The 23,852-nt window shown below is 38.8% G+C and overlaps 3 protein-coding genes across 7 annotated transcripts; all 3 read left to right on the forward strand.

The window, feature by feature from the left end:
* Window positions 1-1,125: 1,125 nt before the first annotated feature.
* LOC105050452 (FCS-Like Zinc finger 13) lies at window positions 1,126-4,816 on the forward strand. 5 transcript variants are annotated; one of them, XM_073242716.1, is made up of 3 exons: window positions 1,126-1,890; window positions 2,018-2,152; window positions 4,204-4,429. In XM_073242716.1, the coding sequence occupies exons 1-2, from the start codon at window positions 1,376-1,378 to the stop codon at window positions 2,127-2,129; spliced, it is 627 nt and encodes a 208-aa protein (XP_073098817.1). In that variant the 5' UTR covers window positions 1,126-1,375; the 3' UTR covers window positions 2,130-2,152; window positions 4,204-4,429. The 5 variants fall into 5 exon arrangements, with proteins under 5 accessions (XP_073098817.1, XP_019707732.1, XP_019707733.1 ...); XM_019852173.3 differs by having other exon boundaries at window positions 1,127-1,890; window positions 2,036-2,152; XM_010930476.3 differs by lacking the exon at window positions 2,018-2,152 and adding an exon at window positions 4,677-4,816 and having other exon boundaries at window positions 1,128-1,890; window positions 4,204-4,261.
* Window positions 4,817-10,538: 5,722 nt separating this feature from the next.
* On the forward strand, window positions 10,539-12,888 carry LOC105050451 (cytochrome P450 CYP73A100). The gene is made up of 3 exons (XM_010930473.4): window positions 10,539-11,456; window positions 11,880-12,010; window positions 12,103-12,888. The coding sequence occupies exons 1-3, from the start codon at window positions 10,609-10,611 to the stop codon at window positions 12,705-12,707; spliced, it is 1,584 nt and encodes a 527-aa protein (XP_010928775.1). The 5' UTR covers window positions 10,539-10,608; the 3' UTR covers window positions 12,708-12,888.
* A 1,591-nt stretch (window positions 12,889-14,479) lies between these two features.
* LOC140851153 (uncharacterized) lies at window positions 14,480-15,007 on the forward strand. The gene has a single exon (XM_073242732.1). It carries the CDS (start codon window positions 14,480-14,482, stop codon window positions 15,005-15,007), a length of 528 nt encoding a protein of 175 aa, XP_073098833.1.
* Window positions 15,008-23,852: the final 8,845 nt, after the last annotated feature.

Raw genomic sequence — 23,852 nt, forward strand, 5'->3', positions numbered from 1 at the left:
ATCATTTAACATGATCGAGACCGCAAAAAAAAAAAAAAAAAAAAAAAAAAAAGAAAAACTTAGAATCATAATTTATATATTTTGATGATTTCTACCCTATGCATATAGTTCACATAAAATGAATGGCATTAATTAGACCATTATCATGAAATAAATGATGAGCAACATTCAAATTCTTCTTTATAATCATGATCTAGACTTTATAAAACATTAACATATTTAAATTTAATGGCTTTTGATAACTAAATTACGGCAAAACATGATATCATGCTACTAAAACTCCATTTTTTATACCTATTTGATGATTAAATTCAAGACCAACTAAACACATAAATTTTAGTTTGTATGCAATTTTTAATAATATATATAGATCATGTTCAATGGTCTACATCTTGAATTTAGGTAAAATATAATTAATTTTGAATCATTATCCCCTTTCAACGAGTTAATATAAAGTATATACTCTCTTTCTCTCTCTATGTTTGCGTGTATCTAAATTAAGAATTCAAATCATTGGAAATGATCTATATTACAAAGAACATGTAGAATTCTAAAAATATGAGTTTTGATGATCTCAAGGCTAATCATAAACTATATATTAGAATAGGTGATTTCAATGCCACGATATTATATTTTACAACGATTCAATCATCCAAATGCGATAAATTTGAATCTATGAATAACTTAAGATGGTAGATCATGATTCATAAAATAGATTTTCAAATTATATACTCCATCATGTATGTGTTTTATTAGTATAATTAATCCTATTTATTTGTGTATTGATTTGATGTATATGATGGACACCACCGAAATCAATGAATTTTAGCTTTTAAATATATTTTTGTATAGATAATGTGATTTAGTTTTTAATTCAGATGATCACTATTAATTTTCGAAAATAATCATTCTTATAAAAAAATAATAGAAGGTATGCGCAAGATATTGAATCCAAATATAATTACCATTATTATGCTTATTCCCATGGACTTATGGAATGTTTATAAATAAAGAAACTCATTATTAATCCATCAAATCCCATATTATATGTTTCATCCCGAAAATCCACGTCAGAGCCCAGACGTGCTCAACTTTAAAACTCCTCCAATGCCAACAATTAAAGAGAGGGGAGGGGGGAGAGAGAGAGAGGAGTAGAAAGGAGGCCTTTCCACTTCCCATTCTCTCCCCCCTCTCTCTTGATCCCCTTCTACTCTAAATAGAGAGAGAGAGGAGGAAGGAAGCGTCAGCTATATGTTACGTATATAGAAACTTTTATCCTCTCATCGCATCTTTTCCCTCTTAAAAGGCTGGAGTTTTACTCGTGAGTCCCAACTGCGGCAAGAACGGCACCCTCTTTCTAAATCCAATCGTCGCCATGCCCAACTCCTTCCTCAAGCTTTCCCTCTTCGTCGCCGGCGACCCTGCCGACACTCCGACCGCCGCCGTCGCCTGCTCCCCCACCGCCTCCCGCTCCCGGCGATGCTTCGCCGACGGCGCCGTCGGACTTGGCATCGTCGCCGCCCTCAGCGGCAGTGGAGGTGGAGGTCGCGGGAGGCCTGTGGCGCTGACCCGGTCGGACCCGATCCCTATCGCCTCTGCGAGGGCCTTGGCGGCCGCCCGACTTCCGGAGCCGGACGAAGGGGAGCTCTCTGAGAGCTACACATGCGTGATCTCGCACGTGGGGGAGAACTCCGTGAGGAAGAAGGTCTACTTCGGCGATGGCTCCGAGGTCGTCACTTTGGACGTCCGGAGGGACCGGGAAGTGCTCTTCGAGACGCCGCCACCGATACCTTCTCTGAAGCCGGCGATCCCGTTCGCCACCATGGATTTGTCGGGCCACTGCCATCTGTGCATGAAGAAGCTCGAGGGAATCGATATCTACATGTACCGGTATTCCCTCCTCCTCTTCTTTTTCCGCTATTATTATTGAAAGATTTTGGGTGGCTTTTATGCTTAGTTTTTATTTCGTAAGTTGGCTTGCATTTCTTCATAGTTGAAAGAAAAATTTGATCTTTAGTGGGAGTTCCGATAACAGAGTTCCCCTGGTTCATCTTTTTCCGGTCATCTTGCTGAAGGGGCTTTCTTGGGCCAATTTTTTAATGAGTTGTTCCTGTGAGGAGCCCCCATGAAAACAGCTGGTTGTGTGCCATCCGTAAGTTCTTATTAATTATTATCATTATTGCATATTATGCATGCATCTATGCATGTGGACATATACGCGTTTGGCACATACACATGTTTATGGACATGCATGCATTGTACATTTATACATAATTCATGCATGTAAATATATATATTTTTTCATGTTTTGTGTTATTTTATTTTTTAAGTGTCCGGATGTGAATTCTGCTAGAGTGAGTGACCCTTCGTTCTGGTGCTCTAACAGGCTCTTGGTGAATCGCTTCTACCATTTTCGTTTGCTCATGAGGATATTATATAGATTACTATTTCATAAATAAAAGAAACTTGCCCATGGATTAGAAGCCAGTGCTACATTACCCTTTTGGGCATATGATTGTGATTTTTAAGTTTGATTGAGATGCTTCTGCTTTTTTGTGATCCTTTTGGGACTAGTTCTTGGGACAAGCTACAACACCAGTGTACATGGGTGATCTCTTCTGCCAAATTTCGAGTGTCCTGTCATTTAGGAAGATCGGATAACGTATAAATGGCCTGTGAACATATGGGTTCTAACACGTTTTTTTTTTTTTTTCCAAGGGAACCAATGTCCAATGTATTCTTTTTTTTTTTTTTCCATCAGTTTCCCTGTTTCTGACAACCTTGGTAGCATTTGTTTTAGCAATCATCTTTATATGCAATTGCTTCTCTTGATGTTCTCCATGTCTGATAATTAATTTAGAGAATTTTATTTTGTTATGGAGATTCATTTTGTGGATATTGTTTCAGTATGGCAGATGCTTTTCCTCCAATAGCTACTAGAGTCATCAAGAAAAAGGGATCTTAAAGTTCAACGTCTGACAGACTAGAGTTCCTTGCACCCTCTCGCAAATAGCTGACTCTGACTCATGAGTTGATTTTCAAATGTTATTGTTCTTACTTCTAAGTAGAACTTCTCTGCTAATTTTAGTGAATTAATTTGAATCTTTCTTTTAGGGAAAATGCTTTACACTTTTTTGAATTTAGACTTATAAGGACCGGAATTGGCCGGAAGAGCCACTCTTTGCTCATTCATAACCATCTCCAACATCTTAGGGATGATTTGCTAAAGAGCCCTTGTTATAGTTGAGTTTCAGTTGGAGATGGTTTATTAAAAGTGCTTGTTACAACTAAATTTTATCTGACATGTTGGAGCAGGTTTCTAACATATTTGGTATTGTAGATCCACAAATGAGGAAAGAAATGTCTCTGTTATTGTTTTTTCCACTGGAGAAGCTTTTTTCTTTGGGGAATTATTTTTCCTTTTTTCCCACTTTTTATTTCATACGAATAAGTCAAGCAATTGCCCTTGGAAATATTGCTTGAAGCACCTTCCCCCTGATTAAATTTGACTCTTGTCCGCTCATCAAATGGTTTTTCCATGCGTTTTGCTTCTTCCAAATTAGTGAGTTAAGCATGCAGTGAATAAAAAAAAGGGTAGTCCATAACACACAGTCATTTGATTCTTGGAATCATGAATGAGTCAGGAGCCCTCCTATGGAAGCCAAGTCCTCCTCTGCATTTGTTGTCTTAGCTGAATTTTCTTTTTTTCCAGAATGATCTCATATTATCTTTCAAAAATCTTTTATTCATAGGATCTCTATAAAGAGTTAAGGAGACCTGTTTCATGAGGAAGTTTATCCATTTCTTTCCCATTTCATGCTTCAGTGCCCATCTCCGATTAACGTGATATACAAAATGTTAGTAGTTGAATTACCTCCCAGTTACCTTTCCTACAACCTATCCCACTTCCTGTTCATTGTTTCATGCTTCATTGTCGGTCTAAAATGTTTCTCATATACTTTTATTACACCCCATCCCTAATCCGTTTCCTGTGCTGGCAACCATAAGTCTTTTATTCCTTTCTGGTTGCTATCAACCTAAGTCAGAAATGATTGGTCTGCAAGACAACCTAGTTTCTTCTTCTTACCTTCAAGATTTTGTGTTGCTCTCCTGTTCTGGCAAAATTCTTTATTTGGTGCATTAAAATCTGCTAATTTAACTTTCTACTCTACTGATCAAACTTTCTGTGTCTGTGGTCTGCAGAGGAGATAAAGCCTTCTGTAGTGCAGAGTGCAGATGCCAGCAGATGCTGTTTGATGCGCACAGGGAGATCTGTGGATCTGAAGTACTGAACTCGTTGGATTGCTCTGTGTCTCCCTGTTCTATCCCTTTGTTCTTTACTGCTGGTGTTGCAGTAGCTTAATCATATGATAGTAAACTAAAGATGAAACCATAATAAACAGGTAGCAACGAAAGAAAAAAAAAAAAAGAGAAGGGTCATCTGAGTGAATAATTGGTTTCGCCAGCATTATATATAGGTGCATAGAGATGGAAAAGATCTGAACTAATCCGCTTGTTGATCTCATCTTTTAAGGCAAAGTCCTGAAGAGAAGGGATGTAACAAATATGTGATTCATAAATTCCCATGTAGCAGAGAATACATCAAAGGTTCTCAGAGTTTATATATAGTGCATCTATTGGAAAATATCTTGCGGTCATAAAGACCATCTTGTTTCCACAAGCATTTCATTAGGTCCGCACTTGAGCGCTCGAATGGAATATAACATGCGAATTTTGATAACTGATTCAGTTTCACCAGTTTACTTTGAATAAAGGTCATAAAAATCAAGTAGAGAACATAAGTTCTTCGTGGAAACTAATGTCCTTTATCATAGATTTGATAGTATTAGGATCTAAGCACGAGTTCTACCAATGTGGGAGACACCAGTCGGGGAGGCTTTTTTTTTTTTTTTGGCCCCCCTCTTTCTGACCGTAAAGGAGGTTGATAAAGCAGCCACCTATCTTTTATTTATGGAAGAGGTTCATACAAGAGAGGCAGGGGTTATGGAGGGGGTTGGAACAACCCCTACTGTCACAAGTGTGAAGAAAAGAACAAAAAAAAAACAGAGTAAGGAATGCTGAAGGTCAATAAAATGGATGAGTTGCTTCCAATCAAAGCAGTGAAACAAGAAACACTTTGACCAATATATCATCTCCAGCACCCATTTTTCTCAGACCTTTGTTTTTTGTAATCAGCTGCCTCGCCACCAGGAAGTTGCAACTGACACTTGTTTCGGCCATCTGAACCGTTGGATAGCGAGGCCCATTTCCAAACCCTTCCGTTGCGATATCCAAAGAAAAAACATGGAGATGAAGTTGCAAAGAGTTGTGAATGTCGAGGTAATGAGCCTAAGGAATTCCAAGAGATTCCTTAAAGTCATATAATGTGGTCAGGATGCAGAGTTAAGTAACTAAATCCATGAATAGTTTCTTCTGATTTTTTTCCCAAACCTTATCAAATTCAGCCATTTCAGTGGAATTGCAGAGCAGAGACTATTCTTAAAAGGACATAATTGCTTCAGTTGCAATTGAGGACATGGATTTGTGTTTATTGAGAAACAGTCTAGCATTTCTTTCTTTCCGATAGGAGCAAACCACACTTACCAACAGCATGAGACTGATACGCTCTGTTTTCCTGGGAAAGTTCTGCTCAATCCAATCAGTACAGAGATGATGAAATGTTGATCACGGATGTAAGACATTTAGCTAGGAACAAAGATGCTTCCAAATTGTATCGAAGATTTGATGAGTAGAGAACACATGGTCGATTGCTTCCAGTGCTTGTCCACAATTTACACAGGGTCCGAGATATGTGCCAAGTTTATTTTCAAGAGTCTTTCTTGAGTTAAGCTTTTTCCACCAAGCAAGTCAGAGGAAACATTTGATCTTCTATGGTATACAAAGAGTCCAGAGCGTTGGTGCAAAACTACAAGTTGCTCCTCAAAGATTCATTAATTTATAGAGTGATGAAGAGGAGAACTCACCTATCATGCCCCTGATCTGAGATTATGAGTCAGAGATCGCGGTAACTACCATGTACACATAAAAAATTTTTTCCAAAAGCATACAAGGCATCTTATCACGATATCAATACATTACAGCAGAATAGAATTTAAATAATTTATGACTCAACTTTATTTCAATTAACGAAATCAAATATCTTACAAAATAAAATTTTATAGTCTTACAATCAAATCTTAATAAATCTTAATCTAAAATAAAATGTCAAAGTCTTCCTCTAATTCACTCTCCCATATTGAATCTCCGGATCAAACTAGATCTCTGAAACTATAAAAATAATAAAAACTCGTCATGAGCTAAACAGTCAAGTAAACAATATGCACTTTAGCTAGATAAAGTCAGTAATAATAATATACTAAAAAATAAACATATAAAGTGCATCAGTTAAACATAAAACACTAATCAAAATAAGATCATTCAAATTCAGTCCTTCAAAATTTATTTTCAAAATTTTCAATTCATAAATTCATTTCTTTCAAAATAACATACATATCTCGACAGCCATGAGCTAAATCAAAATACCACCATATAACCCTCAATGATAAAATATCAAAGTACCAGCGCACAACCCCCACTGGCAAAATATCGAAATACCAGCATATAATCCTCACTGGTAGGATATCAAAATACTAGCATATAACCTCCACTAGCAGAGTATTGAAATGCCAGCATATAATCCCACTGATAGGATATCGGAATACCAGCATATAACCCCCATTAGCAGGGTTTGAAATTTAGTCAGGTTGCGAATCAAAATCCATCTCAATTCAAAACACTTGTTCATATTCTAATTCGAAAATCACAAATCAGACGATATCGAAATCAATCAATATAATCCATATTGAATTTAATATGCATATTTATAAATCAACAAGGATCATATTTAACAATTGAAAATACCACGCATCATATTCATAAATCGTGCATAGTTCAATATAGAAAATATTCTATAATTTACTGAATAATCTAAAAAAAGTGAAGCATTACTTACTTTGCGAGTGAATCAAATTAATTATGAGAATCTTTCTCAGAGTTTGTTATCTTTGTATTAGAAGTTTGTATATCTCGTTGTATAAGAGTATAGACCCTTCCTTGGGTCCGGGGTTCTGGATTTCTATTTTGATTTTGTTCAATCATTGAGATAAGCTGACTTTCCATTTTTTACAGGCAATCGGCTATTTTGTGACCCTTCTGACCACAACCAAAACATGCACCAATATTCCAACAACAGTTCTTTTCACTATGAGCTTTGTCATACCTAGAACACTTGATGCTATCAGTCAGCCCAGAGCTACTATCTATTGATCTCTTATTCGAACTTTCAATACTTTTACTATTCTGTCCTTGAATTTCATTTGACCTATTTCTTTTTTTTTTTATTTCTTTCTTTTTTTGCACATTTCTTATTGACTTCTCTTTCGATTATCAATGCCTTATTTACCACATCCGTGTAAGTAGTTAACTCTAATAGAACCACTTGTTTTCTAATTTCTATCTTCAAGCCCATCTCAAATTTATGCACTCTATCTCGCTCATCCTCAACCATCTTTAGAACAAACTTAGAAAGCTCAATAAATTTAGCTTCATATTCCGCCACTGACATCCTTCTTTGTTTCAAATAAATAAACTCTTGCTTTTTTTGAATCCTTACACTTCAAGGAAAATAATGATCATGAAATACCCTTCGAAATCTTTTTCAGGTGAGTTGCTCTTCTTCTTGCTTATATTTATGTTCCAATCTTTGGTACCAATTAAACGTCTCACATTGTAATAAATAAGCAGCATATCTAATCTTTTCTTCGTCACGACACTCTTGGACAGCAAAGGCCTTTTCTATCTCTCTTATCCAGTTGACGGCTTCTAAAGATTCAATGGTTCCCTTGAAAGCAGGAAGGGCTATTTTTTTAAATTCTACGATGTTGTTTCACTGCACTGGCTGCTTTCTATGACCATGCTGTTGTGGTGTATCTTGGGGTATCTGTTGCTGTTCAAGCAATTGTTGCTGCCTTTGTATCACTTCTATTATGGTTTGCATCAATTAGGCCATATTCGGTTCTTGACGTACTGTTGGAGCAGTTCCAATAGGATCAATAACTCCCTCTTGAGGGGTGCCACCCATCGGGTGAGGAGTATCACCCTCCTGTTGGTTCGATACCTCTCTAACAGCAACCCGAGCAGCTCTATTTATTCAGCATGGAGCTATCTTAGTCTCGCCAAAGTTCTCTTCAAATCTTAATTTCGACAATGGTTGACCGTAATTCCCGCGAACACGATCAAGGCTTCTCGAAAAGCAAACTTTGACGATCTTCCTCGGATTTGTCCTCGATTCTTGATGAGAGGAAGAGGGAAGAGCCCTCCTCTTTAAATAGGGCCAAATGGGGAGGAGTTTGACTCCTCCCCAATAGTGATTTCTGACTCCGATCGGGAGTCGCTTAGGAAGAAGAAGACTCCTTAACGGAGTCTTCTTCTCAATTTTTTTTGATATTGCTTTGAGATCTGTGCATAGGGGTGGAGTATTACATCACCATTATTAGTAGCTCTCCAAACAAAGTGATACTCAGGTGGGTTAAGAGAGATCCTAGAAAGGAGACAGCACAAGGTAGTGTATTGGACCATAGTGGGGCTGGTGGTGTTTGGTGGTGGCTTGATGGACCAAATTTGAGTTCTATGATTGAAGAAATAGGTAACCAAACCATTCTTCTTGCGACTGAGAGAGTATAATCTAGGAAAGATAATCTTAAGAGGAGCATCACCAATCCAAGGACACCGTCGAAAAGTTATTACTTACATTAGGTCCAATGAAGTTGATTCCATGCTCTTTATGCACGTCAACATATCTAGCAAACCATATCCAGGGTGAAACATGGACCATAGTGCGCCCATGGGTGAGGACATTTGGAATGAACATGTATCTACCAAATATGGGAGGAAAACACATGATATCAGTATGGAAATATCGAAAATGAAAGGAATGGTTAGGATGCAAAGATATCGATGATTGACTGCTTGGAGCTTCACTGATGCATAACATCTACAAGCTACACATGAACAGCATCACTATCTATTTTGTGAGTGCATAGCAACAAATGGTATCCTCTCTCGTGAGAAAAAAAAAGTATCATTTCCTAACAAGAACATCAATCTGATTAAAATTAATCAAAATGTGATCGAACTATAAAAAAAAATCAGCTCATAGTACCACATTCTGCAAAGTAATATATATATGAAAAAAAAAAAAAAAAAAATAATGACTTACGAGAGACGGGCCTAAAGATTTGCCGGTGATAATGGAGTCACACCGGCTTATTTTCATCCTTTATGCCTATCTTCTAATTAATTTCTCTCTTTCCCCATTCTCAATATTGAAAAATTATTAAATAGACTTATTCTACCATATAAGCTACAAACAAAGTCAATAAAAACTCCACACATCCATTGATTGCTCATTAATTACTAATCATGATTTCATATTTGAAAGTTCTTATTGGCTCCTCTTCACCTCACAGCCAATCATAATTAATCATGATTTACAATTAATAAGAAATCAGATGATGTGTGAAATTTTATTAGCTTTATCTAAAGTCTTACTAGGTAATATGGGTCCACCTAATAATTTCTTTTTAATAAAACACGTACATGAAAAGCAATTAACGAAGCAGAAGAATGTCAAACTAGAAAAAAAAAAAAAGAAAGACTTAATGGATTCCAAAAGGTTCTCCATCCCCCTTCCTCCCTCTTACCCCTACCAAAACCTCTTTAGAGACTGACGTTGGCTGGGTCAACGCCGGCACCCACTCTTACCAACACCTCCCCACTCTTTGATCGATGACAGCTCAGATGCCAACGGAGTTGCATAAAAGAGACCCATTCATTTTGGAGCTACTCGCCGAGACAAAGTTTTTAGGGGGAAAAAAAAAAAAACTTTCATCGATCTCTGACATACAGTTATCTGACTCGCTAAAGCCTAGGACAATTATGAAGTGGCACGAGTCAATCCCGTTATTTTCTCCAACACAGTAAAAACAGATTAGAAATTCTATATAAAAAAGATAAGCCTAAAAACTCCTTTATATTTTATCTTCTCCACTCTTTACTACAATGATTATATACCATTTTTCTTACATATATAATTTAGCAATACCGAATCATTTTATTTAAATATTTCCCTTAAATCAATAAAAGACTAATCATAAATTATATAAATTAGTAAAACAAGCTCAATTTACTAAGAAAAAAAGAATTGAGAATCATAGTTCTGAATATAAACCAAGTGAATCAACCAAAGCAAGGAGCAACTTGTTCAACGCTGCACCAACCAAAACCATGGGCACCAAAAATACAACCGTGTTAGGTCATGGTTCATCAGCGAGGTGAGGGATACATCCCAACAACCTCGTTCCCTACCAAACAAGTTTTTTTTGACTACATTTCACGCCGCCCAGGCGCCCACGGTATCCCGCACGCCCGTTCCAATTCCTACCCCCTACCCAACTCCTATAAAATAAAAGCTCTCACTTCTCCTCCAAACCATCTCAAATCACCAGAGTCTCCTTCTCTCCTCTAATTTGTTATTCAAACACGAAGCAAATGGCCATCGCTCCGGGAAAACTGGCCTTGTACACCCTCCTCTCCCTCACCTTCATCTTTGTTGCCAAGTCTCTATTCCCCGCCCAATCCCCCATTGCTCTCTCCGTAGCTTTCTTCCTCTTCCTCTCCCTTCTCTTCTCCAACTCCAAGCAATCCAACACTCCTCCCGGCCCTCTCTCCCTCCCCATCTTTGGCAACTGGCTCCAAGTTGGCAATGACCTCAATCACAGGTTCCTTGCCAACTTGTCCCAAAAATATGGCAACGTCTTCCTCCTCAAACTCGGCGCAAGAAACCTGGTCGTGGTCTCCGACCCCAAGCTGGCCACCGACGTCCTCCACACCCAAGGGGTCGAGTTCGGGTCCCGTCCCCGGAACGTGGTGTTCGACATCTTCACCGGCAACGGCCAGGACATGGTGTTCACCGTGTACGGCGACCACTGGCGGAAGATGCGCCGCATCATGACGCTGCCGTTCTTCACCAACAAGGTGGTGCAGCAATATAGGGAGATGTGGGAGGAGGAGATGGACCTCGTGGTTAAGGACTTGGGCGATGATAGGATCGCCCAGGAGCAAGGCATGGTGATCCGAAGGCGGCTGCAGTTGATGCTGTACAACATCATGTACCGCATGATGTTCGACGCCAGGTTCGAGTCGGCTACGGATCCTTTGTTCTTGGAGGCCACACGGTTCAACTCCGAGAGGAGTCGGCTGGCCCAGAGCTTTGAGTACAACTATGGCGACTTTATTCCTATCCTTCGGCCCTTTTTGAGGGGGTACCTGAACAAGTGCAGGGATTTGCAGAGCCGGAGGTTGGCTTTCTTCAACAACTACTACGTCGAGAAGAGAAGGTAATGTCGTCATTTAGCCCTCTTTTTCTGTCATTTTATTTGAGAACAAATTTTGAAAGGAAAAAAAAAAAAAAAAATTGGTATAGGTTGACCTGGTTATTTGCTGCAACGAGATAGGTCCGGTACAGACTTACTGCATTCGATCAGTTCCTATAATGGAAATGAAAACAACGAAATTTATCAAATTTGCTAATTTGCTTAGATTTTAAATCCAATCCTGCAACATGCTACAGGATTTGGATCTCGATCCTGGAAAGGTTCTGGCCCATTTACCGACCAGGGGAAAAACCGAACTTCTTTTAATTTGTCGGATGCTCTATATCTCATCATAGTTGTTAGATTGTCCTTGTTAACTTCCTCATTAATGCGGTCTCTCATCAGCTTTCTTTTTTCTTTTCTTTTTCCAAATCTGTCTTCAACCAGAAAAGTGATGGCCGCCAATGGAGATAGGCACAATCTCAAGTGTGCTATAGACCACATACTAGAAGCAGAGAAGAATGGAGAGATTAGCGCAGAGAATGTGATATACATTGTGGAGAACATCAATGTTGCTGGTAGGAACCTCTTTCCAGCTATTCTTCATTTTTCTCCTGCACTCTTATGACTTTCAAGACTTAAATATTTGTTGCTGATTAAATTGGTGCAGCTATTGAGACCACCTTGTGGTCCATGGAATGGGCTATAGCTGAGCTAGTGAACCACCCTGAGGTCCAGGAGAAACTCCGGCAAGAGATTGCCGATGTCCTTAAGGGCGATGAGGTGACCGAGTCGAACCTCCAAAGGCTTCCTTACCTGCAAGCAGTTGTCAGGGAGACACTAAGGCTGCACACACCAATCCCATTGCTGGTACCCCACATGAACCTCGAGGAGGCGAAGCTCGGCGGGTACACGATACCAGAGGGATCGAAGGTGGTGGTGAATGCATGGTGGCTCGCAAACAACCCGGCATGGTGGGACAAACCGGAGGAATTCCGGCCGGAGAGATTCCTGGCAGAGGAGAAGGCGGTGGATGCAATCGTGGGAGGTAAGGTGGACTTCAGGTTCCTGCCGTTCGGCGTGGGCCGGAGGAGTTGCCCGGGGATCATACTGGCATTGCCAATTCTGGGGCTAATTCTTGGGAAGCTCGTCACTAACTTTGAGATGAGGCCACCACCAGGGGTGGAGAAGGTTGATGTGAGCGAGAAGGGTGGACAGTTCAGTTTGCACATTGCCAAGCACTCTGTTGTGGCATTCCGGCCGGTCCAGAAATGAACTGGAGAATGGGAACTCGGATATACTTGATGGCATTTTGATGCTTTCTCTTTTTTTTTTTAAAAAAAAAAAAGAAAATCTTTTTCTTGTTCTTGATACAGACCATAGGATGATTGCTTGTGTTCAAGTTCTGGAATTCTTGCAATCAATGAATGGCAGTAAGTTCTGAATATGTCATAAATGTACGTTCTTGTATTGTTAATTGTTTTGGCAAAACCAAATCCTTGAGATTTATGTTGGTTTGTTTGTAGAGAGTTACCAATCAATCAAATATTTGCTGTGGCAATTAATATGAAGCATAATGGTAATCCCTTTCTGGTCTTTGTAGCAATTTGTAAACAAGTGGAGCTTGTTGTGTCCAAGTGATAAAAGTTAGTGGATGGTTGAGAGAAATAAAATTCTGCTTCTGATAAGCTGGCGAACCATGGATGGAGCAGGCAGCCATGCTTGCCGTGTGGAGCTATCCTTGAAAATGTCAATCTTTGTTCGTCTTTTCCACTTTTGAACACCCCCGTCTGAGATCTCTAAATATGCTGGTTTTGCAAAATCACTCTGGACAAAAATGAGTGTGTTTCAACTCATATGAAATTGACTTGGGATTGCCAACTGCAAAACTCTATTGGCAGTGTAAAAAAGAGGCTGTTGGGTTTTTACGAGGGAGAGATGTTCAGTTATAGATTCTCTCATGACTAGCTTCTTGTACATTATTGGATTGAAGCTACATTGTTGGGCAAAGAAACGAATCAATTTGAATCACTCAAAACCTATACTGTGGCGAGGAGATAGGAGAATGATGTTTCTTTAATGCTGATTCGAGATGTCACCGTATATTTTCGGAGCTTGGAAAGAATGTCGTCTGTTTCCTGCTATTTGGCCCCGCGTTTATGGGCTAGGCTATGGGATTTGTTCTACTTCCGCTCTTTCCCTTCCTTTGCGCTGGGTCAGGTGCAACTTTCTCTGGACTGGAGCCGATTTGGCCTCTTAACTTTTCTTGTGAAGTTAGTTGGAGGAAGATCTGTATAACTAAAGAGGAAGGAGGGCTTGGCGTGAAAGATTTGCAGCTGTTTAACCAGGCTCTTCTTGCGAAATGAAATGGGAGTGACTGTACCTCAACAAGGAAGGACACTGATACCTGGCAAAAGCTTCTTTCTTCCTCTTATTTCAAGAAATTTAAATCATCTCTATGCTAGAAACCAAGCAAATTATATTCTAAATTGTGGAAGGATGTGAGTTGGGCATTCAAAATCTCTATGCGCCAACTTGAGAAGGACTATTAGGAATGTATATTGCCTATATCAGGAATATACAGAATATTAGGAATGTACATTGTCTAGAATATTTTTTACAATGGCATGTTACAGAATATTAGGAATATCTATTGTCTAGAATATTATCTAGAATATTTTATAATTACTATGGCATGTTTTTGAATTGGGAGGATCACGTGATTGATACCGTGATCTCTCCAATTTTCTGCCTATTTCTCTCTTCTTTATCTCTATATATGGATGTACATATCACAGTGAAATAATTTGAAGAGATCTTCTCAATTTTTTTTTATGTTTCTCCTCCTTTTCCTGCATCTCTCAGATTTTTCTTTTACATGGTATCAGAGCAGAGTCGCCATTGATCCAAGTCTTTTCCTCGATTAAGTGCTTACAGCAGGTTGTTGCTGAAGCGTCCTCTTGCATGTAGCTGGAGGCAAATAGTTGCTACATCTTGTCCTCATCAACATGTCCGATCAAATCGATCAGAGCACCACAATCGAATTTATGGTGGATGGTTCGTCATCGACCTTAAATGCTGCACATGATCCGGCATCTCCCTATTTCATCTTACCTTCAGAGAATCCTGGAAATGCCCTTGTGACATCTCTACTCAAGGGACCGAACTATCTTGCATGGCGAAGGGCCATTATCACTGCTCTTCGAGCCAAACGAAAAATTCGGTTCGTTGATGGGACACTTGCACGACCTATAGATGGATCGCGAGATCATTTTCTCTGGGATACGTACAATTCAATGGTGATGTCATGGATCTACAACTCTGTTGTACCAGAAATATATGACAGCATCTCTTTTTTTGAAAGTGCTCGAGATATTTGGATCGATCTTGAGGAAAGATACTTTCAAGGCAATGCTCCTCGCATTCATGAGTTAAAGACCCAAATCTGGAGTTTCAGACAAGGCAATGATATGACTATTACCGCTTATTATGCCCATCTTCATGGTTTGTGGGAGGAACTTACGGCTTATTCCAAGGTGCCGACTTGTTCGTGTAGAGCCACTAGAGAGATCTAAGTTGAAAAAGAAGAAGAGAGACTACATCAGTTTCTTTTTGGTCTCAAGGACTCCTACGACACGTTGCGAGATCAGCTGCTGTCCATGGAGCCATTATCAACAGTTAATAAGGCATATGCCTTATTGATTCGAGGTGAAAAGCAGAAGGAAGTCACCGCTGTTCGAACTTCTCAACCCGAAGCCGCGGCTCTCGCTGTTAAGCCCATGACAGAAAGGGCGAATAAAGAGATCGGCTCCAAGGAAAAGAATAAAAAATATTTTCGATGCGACCACTGCAAGAAGACAGGACATACCCGTGATAGATGCTTCGAGCTAATCGGGTACCCACCTGGATGGCAATCCAAAGATCGAGTTAAGGGTGGAGGCAATGGAGCCGAGATCGGTAGTCGGCACCAAGGAGGGGTTGCCGTGAATGCTACTACACCATTGAATATAGACAGAATCTCTCCAATACCGGATCTTTCTCCTACACAATATCAGCAACTTATTTTCCTTCTTGGACAAGATAAGACTCAAAGTGCCGTAAATTTTGTTGGTAAGGCCTCTCTTGATTTTTTTCATCATTCTTGGATCCTTGATAGTGGTGCTTCCGAACACTTAACCTTTTGTAAGTCCTTTCTTCATAATATTGAATCTCTTGACAATGCACTCCCAGTTACTTTACCTAATGGAGTCAATATGCCTGTACATTCATATGGTGATGTTACTTTGACCAATGATATTACCTTGCACCGTACTTTATATGCTCCTAATTTTATTTGCAATCTTATTTCAGTAAGCAAACTTGCTCGAGAACTTAATTGTGCTGTTCTCTTCTTTCCCACATTTTGTGCTCTACAGGACCTTGCCATGAGGAAGCTGATTGGATTGGGTGAACTTCGGGATGGTCTTTACTACTTCAAAGGCTTGGCAATACGTCCTGCACGGACAAATAAAGTCAATATTTTGATTAATCTCTGGCATGCTCAGTTAGGACATTGCTCTTACAAGTATTTGAAACTTGTTCCTTTTCTTTCAAATACTTCTTTTGATTCCATAAATAATTGTTGTGACATTTGCTATCGTGCAAAACAGACAAGAAAACCTTTTTCCTTGAGCATTAATAAATCTGCTTCACCATTTAATTTAGTTCATATTGATATATGGGGACCATATTGCACCCCATCACACACGGGAGCTCATTTCTTTCTCACTATTGTTGATGATTGCACAAGGGCTACTTGGGTTTATCTATTACAAAAAAAATCCGAGGCATACCAATGCTTTGTTAATTTTCATGCTATAGTCAAAAATCATTTTGATGGCAACATTAAACACATACGTAGTGATAACGCTCAAGAGTTTGTAGCCGGACCATTGAAATCACATCTTCTAGAACATAAGATTATATCACAAACTTCTTGTGTTGGGACACCAGAACAAAATGAGGTGGTTGAGCGTAAACATCGACATCTATTAAATGTTGCCCGTGCTCTAAGATTTCAAGCCAACTTGCCTGTGTCATTTTGGGGAGAATGTATTTTGACTGCCGTCTATTTAATTAACTTGACACCTACACCAAAATTGAATGGCAAGAGTCCCTACGAACTCTTATTTCATAAACCACCCACCTATGATCATCTGAGAGTTTTTGGTAGCCTTTGTTATGTGCATGAGACGTCCAATGATAAATTTCAACCTCGTTTTCGTGCTTGTGTGTTCGTTGGATACCCTCTTGATCAAAAGGGCTATCATGTATATAACCTTGAAACTCATGAAATATTTACTTCACGTGATGTTATCTTTCGTGAGAAGACGTTTTCTTATTCTCAAACATTACCTTCCTTTTCTATTATACCTTCTTTTTCACAACCAAATCAGACTGATTATGATGTGGGATTTCCTTTGGCAATCAATAATTTACCTCATGTACCTAATTTGGGTCAGACCCAAGGACAGATTTCAAACCCTATTCTTTCTCATGAGTCAGATCAAACACAAACCAATTCCATTGATTCGAACCAAATGTCAAGTTTGAACATGACTCTTGATGCAATCGATACTATCTCTCCTAAGCAGGCTTCATCTTCTAAGACCATTGGACCTAATTCACGGTCCGTCAGAGATAGGAAGCAATCCGTTCGATTACAGGACTACATTGTCGATGCCCCAGGAGTGGGGAGACCCCCGGACACATCCGCCAATTCAGTAACCTCAGGTAAGCCTTATCCTATTTCTTGCTACCTCACTTATTCTAAGCTTAATGCTTTTCATCGAGCTTTTATTTCAGCCATTACCTCTCATAAAGAACCTAAAATCTTTTCTCAAGCCGTAAAGGATCCTAAGTGGCGAGAAGCAATGGGGGCTGGCTCACTGCTCTCCAGCAAAATGGCACTTAGACTTTGGAGCATCTACCACTCAGGAAGAAACCCATTGGATCGAGATGGGTATACAAAATTAAATACAAGGCCGATGGTTCTATTGAGCGATACAAGGCTCGGTTAGTGGCAAAGGGATACACACAAATAGAAGGCCTTGACTACACTGAGACTTTTGCTCCGGTGGCTAAATTGACTACAGTACGGTGTCTCTTAGCTGTTACTTCCGCTAAACTTTGGCAGTTACATCAGTTGGACGTCAACAATGCTTTCCTTCATGGCGATCTTCATGAAGAAGTATACATAACACCTCCATCAGGATTTCTAAAACCAAGTGATACACATGTTTGTTGGTTGCGTAAGTCTCTTTATGGACTCAAGCAAGCATCAAGACAGTAGTTTGAAAAGTTCTCCCACTCCTTGCTCCAATATGGTTGTACTCAATCTAAAGCCGATCACTCTCTGTTCACCAAACAGGATGAGGACTCTTTCATTGCCATTCTTGTTTATGTGGATGATATGATTATTACAGAGAATAATCCTTCGAAATATCAGGCACTGAAACAATATTTGCAAGACAAGTTTCACATTAAAGACCTGGGCAATTTAAAATATTTTTTTGGATTATAAGTGGCACGATCACCTTTGGGCATATTTGTATCACAACGAAAATATACTCTTGACATTCTCCAGGAGACCGGAATGATTGGGACCAAGCCCACAAAATTTCCTATGCAGCAACATCTCAAGCTCACGACGGATAATGGAAAACTACTTGATGATCCAGGTCCATATCGTCGATTGCTAGGATGACTCATTTATTTGACCATCACTAGGCCTGATATTGCATACTCGGTGCATGTTCTGACACAGTTTATGCAATCTCCTCGGCAACCACACTTAGACGCAGCCTTCCGCATTTTGCAATATTTGAAAGGGTCTCCAGGTCAAGGCATATTTTTTTCAAGTGTCAACACCTTTCAGTTATATGCTTATTGTGATGCAGACTGGGCAGGATATCCCATGACAAGGCACTCGACTACAGGTTTCTATGTTTTCTTAGGAGATGCTCCGATTTCTTGATGTGCTAAGAAGCAGACAACAGTATCTCGTTCCTCTGCAGAGGCCGAATACCGGGCTATGGCACACACTATCAGTGAATTACTATGGCTTCGAGCCCTCTTATCCGATCTCAGTGTTTCACATCATGGTCTCATGTTCCTTTATTGCGATAATCAAGCAGCTTTACATATTGCTGCAAATCCTGTGTTTCATGAGCGGACCAAACACATAGAAATTGATTGTCATTTTGTCAGAGAGCGACTACAATCTCAAGACATTGCTACACGATATGTTCCTACACATTGTCAGCTTGCAGATATCTTTACCAAAGCTCTCGGCTGTGATCATTTTCAAGAGATTCTATGCAAGTTGGGCATTCGAAATCTCTATGCGCTAACTTGAGGGAGACTATTAGGAATGTACATTGCCTATATCAGGAATATACAGAATATTAGGAATGTACATTGTCTAGAATATTTTTTATAATGACATGTTACAGAATATTAGGAATGTCCATTGTCTAGAATATTGTCTAGAATATTTTATAATTACTATGGCATGTTTTTGAATTGAGAGGATCACGTGATTGATACCGTGATCTCTCCAATTTTCTGTCTGTTTCTCTCTTCTTCATCTCTATATATGGATGTACATATCATAGTGAAATAATTTGAAGAGATCTTCTCCATTTTTTTTTTATGTTTCTCCTTTTTTTTCTGCATCTCTCGGATTTTTCTTTTACAATGTGGTTGTCACATTGCCCCCGATTTGGAACAGATGCAAGTTTCAAGCTGGAAACGGGCTGGATACCTTATTTTGGCTCCACATTTGGCTTGCAATGCCCCTCTTAAATGCCTATTCCCTACCCTTTATAATGATCGCAGGTCGAAATTGAGCCCTGCAGCTGCATGCTTTGAGTTGTGCACCTTCTCTTGGAGATTGCTATCTGCTCAAAAAAATATTCATTGCAACGGTGATATCATATCAAATCTATAACAAACTAATAAAAATTTTTATATTTCATCAGTTTCATATATTTTATCGGTTCTGTGGATAATACCCCACACTATCCCCTCATATTTCACCCATTTTCATCCATTTCCGACTATTGATTGGTTTGTTACAATGGTCACGTAGTATCGAAAATTTACTCTGTACAACCTCTTGTTCCCTTCAAAGGTAAGATTCTCTCCTGGACCGACCAAAAAAAGGATGCTTCTTTTCTTCTTCTCTGTACAACCTTCGAATCAGAAGAGGCATTTTGCTAAAGTGATTTGGAGTTCTTCTGTTCCTTCCAAAATCAAGGGATTTCTTTGCTGGGCTCTTCTGAACAAACTCTATACTCGAGCTAATTTGCAGAGGAAACTTTGATGAGATTGTGGACCATGCAGCCTCTGTGATGAGGCTTCAGAATCAATTGATCATCCCCTCATCTTCTGACCCTATGCATCCCTCATTTGGACCCACTTTTGTGACATTGCTGATGTCTCACCCCCCACAAGAACTTTGAAAGATCTATTCACTTCTTGGCGGAAGCTCAACTTTCACTCGGGAATGTGGGCTATGATTTTGTCTCTCATAGCGGCATTTTGCTGGTGCTTCTGGACTGAACGTAATGTACGAATCTTCCTCCACAAATCTTCTACCCCAACTGTTGTTACAATGAAAGCCTCTAAGCTTGTTCCCGATTAGTCCATCCTCGCTAAGGAAAAAGATTTATTGGGCTTTACTAAGGTGACGGCCAAGCCCCAATCTCTTCCTCCAGACATTCTTAACGGGTGCTCCCCGGCCAACCAGATTCTTTCTTCGGTGATGCTCCATTCCGAATTGGGATGGCTGAGATAACCCTTCATCCTCGCTACTCTTTGGATGCTTTTGCCGCTACCGGGAATTAATTCGCTCATGGAGACTATGATGAAGAGCACTACAGCCCATGATAATCCTTGTGATACGGTTTTTGAGTCTCCTTCTCTGTTTTCTTTTTCCGTGATGGACTGTTGTCTTGGGCATCTCTCTATAGCAGATCTTTTAGAATCTCCACCGAAATATTTCAAATTGGTTGAAGTCTTGCGTTCAACACAGAACACTTCCTTTCTGGAGTTGTTCAATTTTGGGACTGATTCAAAGGCAACAATGGATCAGGAGGCCCTTCAGCAGAGTATGTATGGAGGCAATGATGTAGCTGCGTGCACAACCTAGGAGGCTTTTCTGCTGCATCTATTTCTTGTTTGAGCATCTATACTTATGAGTTTCTTGCTCTTGCTCTGTTATTTCTGGGAGTTCACATGTTTTCCATCTCCATCAGCTTTGGCCTTTCTAGTTCTCTTACTGTTTCTCTTTATTTTCCTACGAAAATTTTTTATGCACCGCAAGCGGCGTAGAAATCTGATATAGAGCACACCACTTTATGTGATTGATCCACATAGCCATCATTTTCCAACACATATTTAATATTTACAGTTTCACTTTTTTATTTAAAAATTTTATATGATGAAGATACTCCTATTCCTTGAAAAAAATTATAACATCCTATAGAATATTATGCCTTCCTACACATAGGATGTCATAATATAGTCTAAAAAATTATGACATCCTGTGACATATTATGACATCGTGCATCAAATTATGACTTCTTACATGTAGGATGTAATAATATGGTTCAAGATGTCATAATATGGTTCAGGATGCCATAATATAGAAGGGGTATTTTTGTTCAATCACTTCGCATCGCGCATTTAATGCCTACGATTCAGCTTTTTCATTTGAGAATTTTAAATGATACAAATATCATTGCTCTTTGAAAAAATTATTACATTCTGTGACATATTATGGCATCCTGCGTCAAAATTATGGCTTCTTGCATGTAGGATATCATAATATGGATATAAGATGTCATAATTTTTTTTAAAGGATATAGATATTTTCGTCGTTCAAAATTTTCAAACAAAAAAATGAAATTGCAAACATTAAATTCATATTGAAAAATAATAACCATATGGACCAATCACATAAAGCGGTATACTCTACGTCGAATTTTCTACATCATCCACAATACACAAAAAAATTTTCTATTTTTTTATTATGTTCTAATGCATTTTTTTTTTTATATGTTGAATTGTACATTTCTTTCTATCCTTTGTCTTCGTAAAATTGGGTGACTAATGCGGCCCGGTGCCCGTTAGTCTCCTTTCTGTCTAAAAAAAAAAAATCCCCTCCCCTTGTTTTCATCCCCTTTCTTTTTTTTTTCTTTTTTCCTTCTATTATTTTTTTTTTTTATGCCCTGTGGGAGTTTTGCCTTTCATTCTAAATCATTTCATTTCCGGAACAAAATGTGTTGCAGGATCTTCATCATTTGCTCAAAAACAAGATCCACACGACAACATGCTATTGGGTCGAACATGGTCCAAAGATCGGATAATACTCTATTGTTGCACATCTCTTTATTGGACCTTTTATGCTCTAACATGCCGGCACGTGGTTTGTCTTGGTTCTTTGGTCCAAGTTTTTGGTAGCTAACGACTAACATTAGGTACAACTAAGAATCCAGATTCTTTCTATATCCTCAATTTGATAAGAATGAAAAAAATAACAACCGCTGGAATATGTTTTTTCAAATAAAAATATGTAGTGAAAATTGATTGTTCGGTATAGAAATATGGGGCAGAAAGGGATTATGTGCAAGCTAGACTTTGGGAAGGCATTCGACTGCTTGTCTTGAGAATTCTGGCTCGACGTTCTCCTCGCTCATTGCTTTCCTTAAAGATGAATTTCTTAGATCCGGTGCTTGCTGTCTTCTACTTTTGTGGTACTTCTTGTCAGCGGCAAACCCGATAGATGGATCCAATGCAGAAGAGGCTTTCAACAAGGTGATCCTTTATCCCCAGCTTTACTCATTTTCACTACTAATGTGCTTTCCAAACTATTTTATCAAGCAGGTATAATGGGGCTGATTAAGGGGATTGGTCCGTCAAAAGTCTTCCAGAGCATCAAGAGCTTTCATTTTGCTAATGATATTTTTCTCTTTTGTGCTGGCAAAAGAGAAAATTTGCTTACTGCCAAAACTATTCTGCTTGCTTTTGAGAATGCTTTGAGGTTAAACATTAATTTCCATAAAAATTCTCTTGTGTGCTTGAATATGTCCAACAAGGAGGCCTCCAACTTTGCTTGTATGATGAACTGTACAAAAAGTTTCTTATCTGTCACTTATCTTGAGCTCCCTATGTGTGATAAGAAGCTTCCAAAATAATATTGGAGGTCCCTTATTGATCGAATCACTGCAAGGCTTGCCTCTTTGAAAGGATGACTCTTCTCTCACGGAAGGAGACCTATACTATATATATATATATATATATATAACAATATCCTGTGAAGGAGTATTGGAGTGTTGCCAACTCAGCTTCTCGAATGAGTTTTATTATGCCATTTGAAAAGAACACTTTTTTATATTAAATTATATTATTAATGTATGGTATTATTATATTCTTACAATTAAAGTCTATTTATATAGATAGTTGAGAATATGAAGTGATCCTAAAAATTTAAATAAATATTATTTTATTATTTATATATAATTTTTTTCAATCCGATCGAATCTAGAAAAAAAATTATTTTTGTACATCCGATCCTATGCAATGCGTGAGTCTTCAACTAGTTAACTCTGTTTTGAGCTCACTCCCCTCCTATTACAAATCTATCCTTAAATTTTCTAAATGGGTGTCCATACAATTAACAAGATGCGAAAAGCATTTCTTTGGAAAGGATCTGACGAGGTGAGTGGTTTTAACTATCTTGTGAATTGAGATGTCGTGTGTAAATCCGGAGTGCAAGGTGGCTTGGGGATAAGTAACTTAAAATAGATAAACTTGACTCTTCTAGCTAAGTGGGCTTGGAAGTTCACTATTAATATTGACTCGCCTTGGGTCAAGCAAATCAAGGATGCTTTCTATCATAGAGAAAAAATTGGATTCAGAGTAAGAAAATGCTTTAATCATTTCTCTCCAATTTGGAAGGGTATTAATAAAAATTTGGAGGCCTTTTGGAACTGTCTTTTATTCAAGTTGGGAAATGAATGCAACGCATGAGTCTTCAACTAGTTAACTCTATTTTGAGCTCACTCCCTTCCTATTACAAATCTATCCTTAAATTTTCTAAATGGGTGTCGATACAATTGACAAAATGCGAAGAGCATTTCTTTGGAAAGGATGTGATGAGGTGAGTGGTTTTAACTATCTTGTGAATTGGAATGTGGTGTGTAAATCTAGAGCGCAAGGTGGTTTGGGGATAAGTAACTTAGAGTAGATAAATTTGGCTCTTCTAGCTAAGTGGGCTTGGAAGTTCACTATTAATATCGACTCGCCTTGGGTCAAGCAAGTCAAGGATGCTTTCTATCATAGAGAAAAATTTAGATTCAGAGTAAGAAAATGCTT

Source organism: Elaeis guineensis, chromosome 8 (genome assembly GCF_000442705.2).
Source record: "Elaeis guineensis isolate ETL-2024a chromosome 8, EG11, whole genome shotgun sequence".
In the NCBI taxonomy this organism is placed as follows: Eukaryota; Viridiplantae; Streptophyta; class Magnoliopsida; order Arecales; family Arecaceae; genus Elaeis; species Elaeis guineensis.

Excerpts from the sequence above, each read along its gene's own strand:
- LOC105050452 (XM_010930475.3), top strand. The coding sequence starts at position 1,376 with ATGCCCAACTCCTTCCTCAAGCTTTCCCTCTTCGTCGCCGGCGACCCT. Across the intron at positions 1,891-4,203 it reads ATCGATATCTACATGTACCG|AGGAGATAAAGCCTTCTGTA; the intron begins GTATTCCCTCCT and ends TGTGGTCTGCAG.
- LOC105050451 (XM_010930473.4), top strand. The coding sequence starts at position 10,609 with ATGGCCATCGCTCCGGGAAAACTGGCCTTGTACACCCTCCTCTCCCTC. Across the intron at positions 11,457-11,879 it reads TACTACGTCGAGAAGAGAAG|AAAAGTGATGGCCGCCAATG; the intron begins GTAATGTCGTCA and ends GTCTTCAACCAG. Across the intron at positions 12,011-12,102 it reads GGAGAACATCAATGTTGCTG|CTATTGAGACCACCTTGTGG; the intron begins GTAGGAACCTCT and ends AAATTGGTGCAG.
- LOC140851153 (XM_073242732.1), top strand. The coding sequence starts at position 14,480 with ATGGTGGATGGTTCGTCATCGACCTTAAATGCTGCACATGATCCGGCA.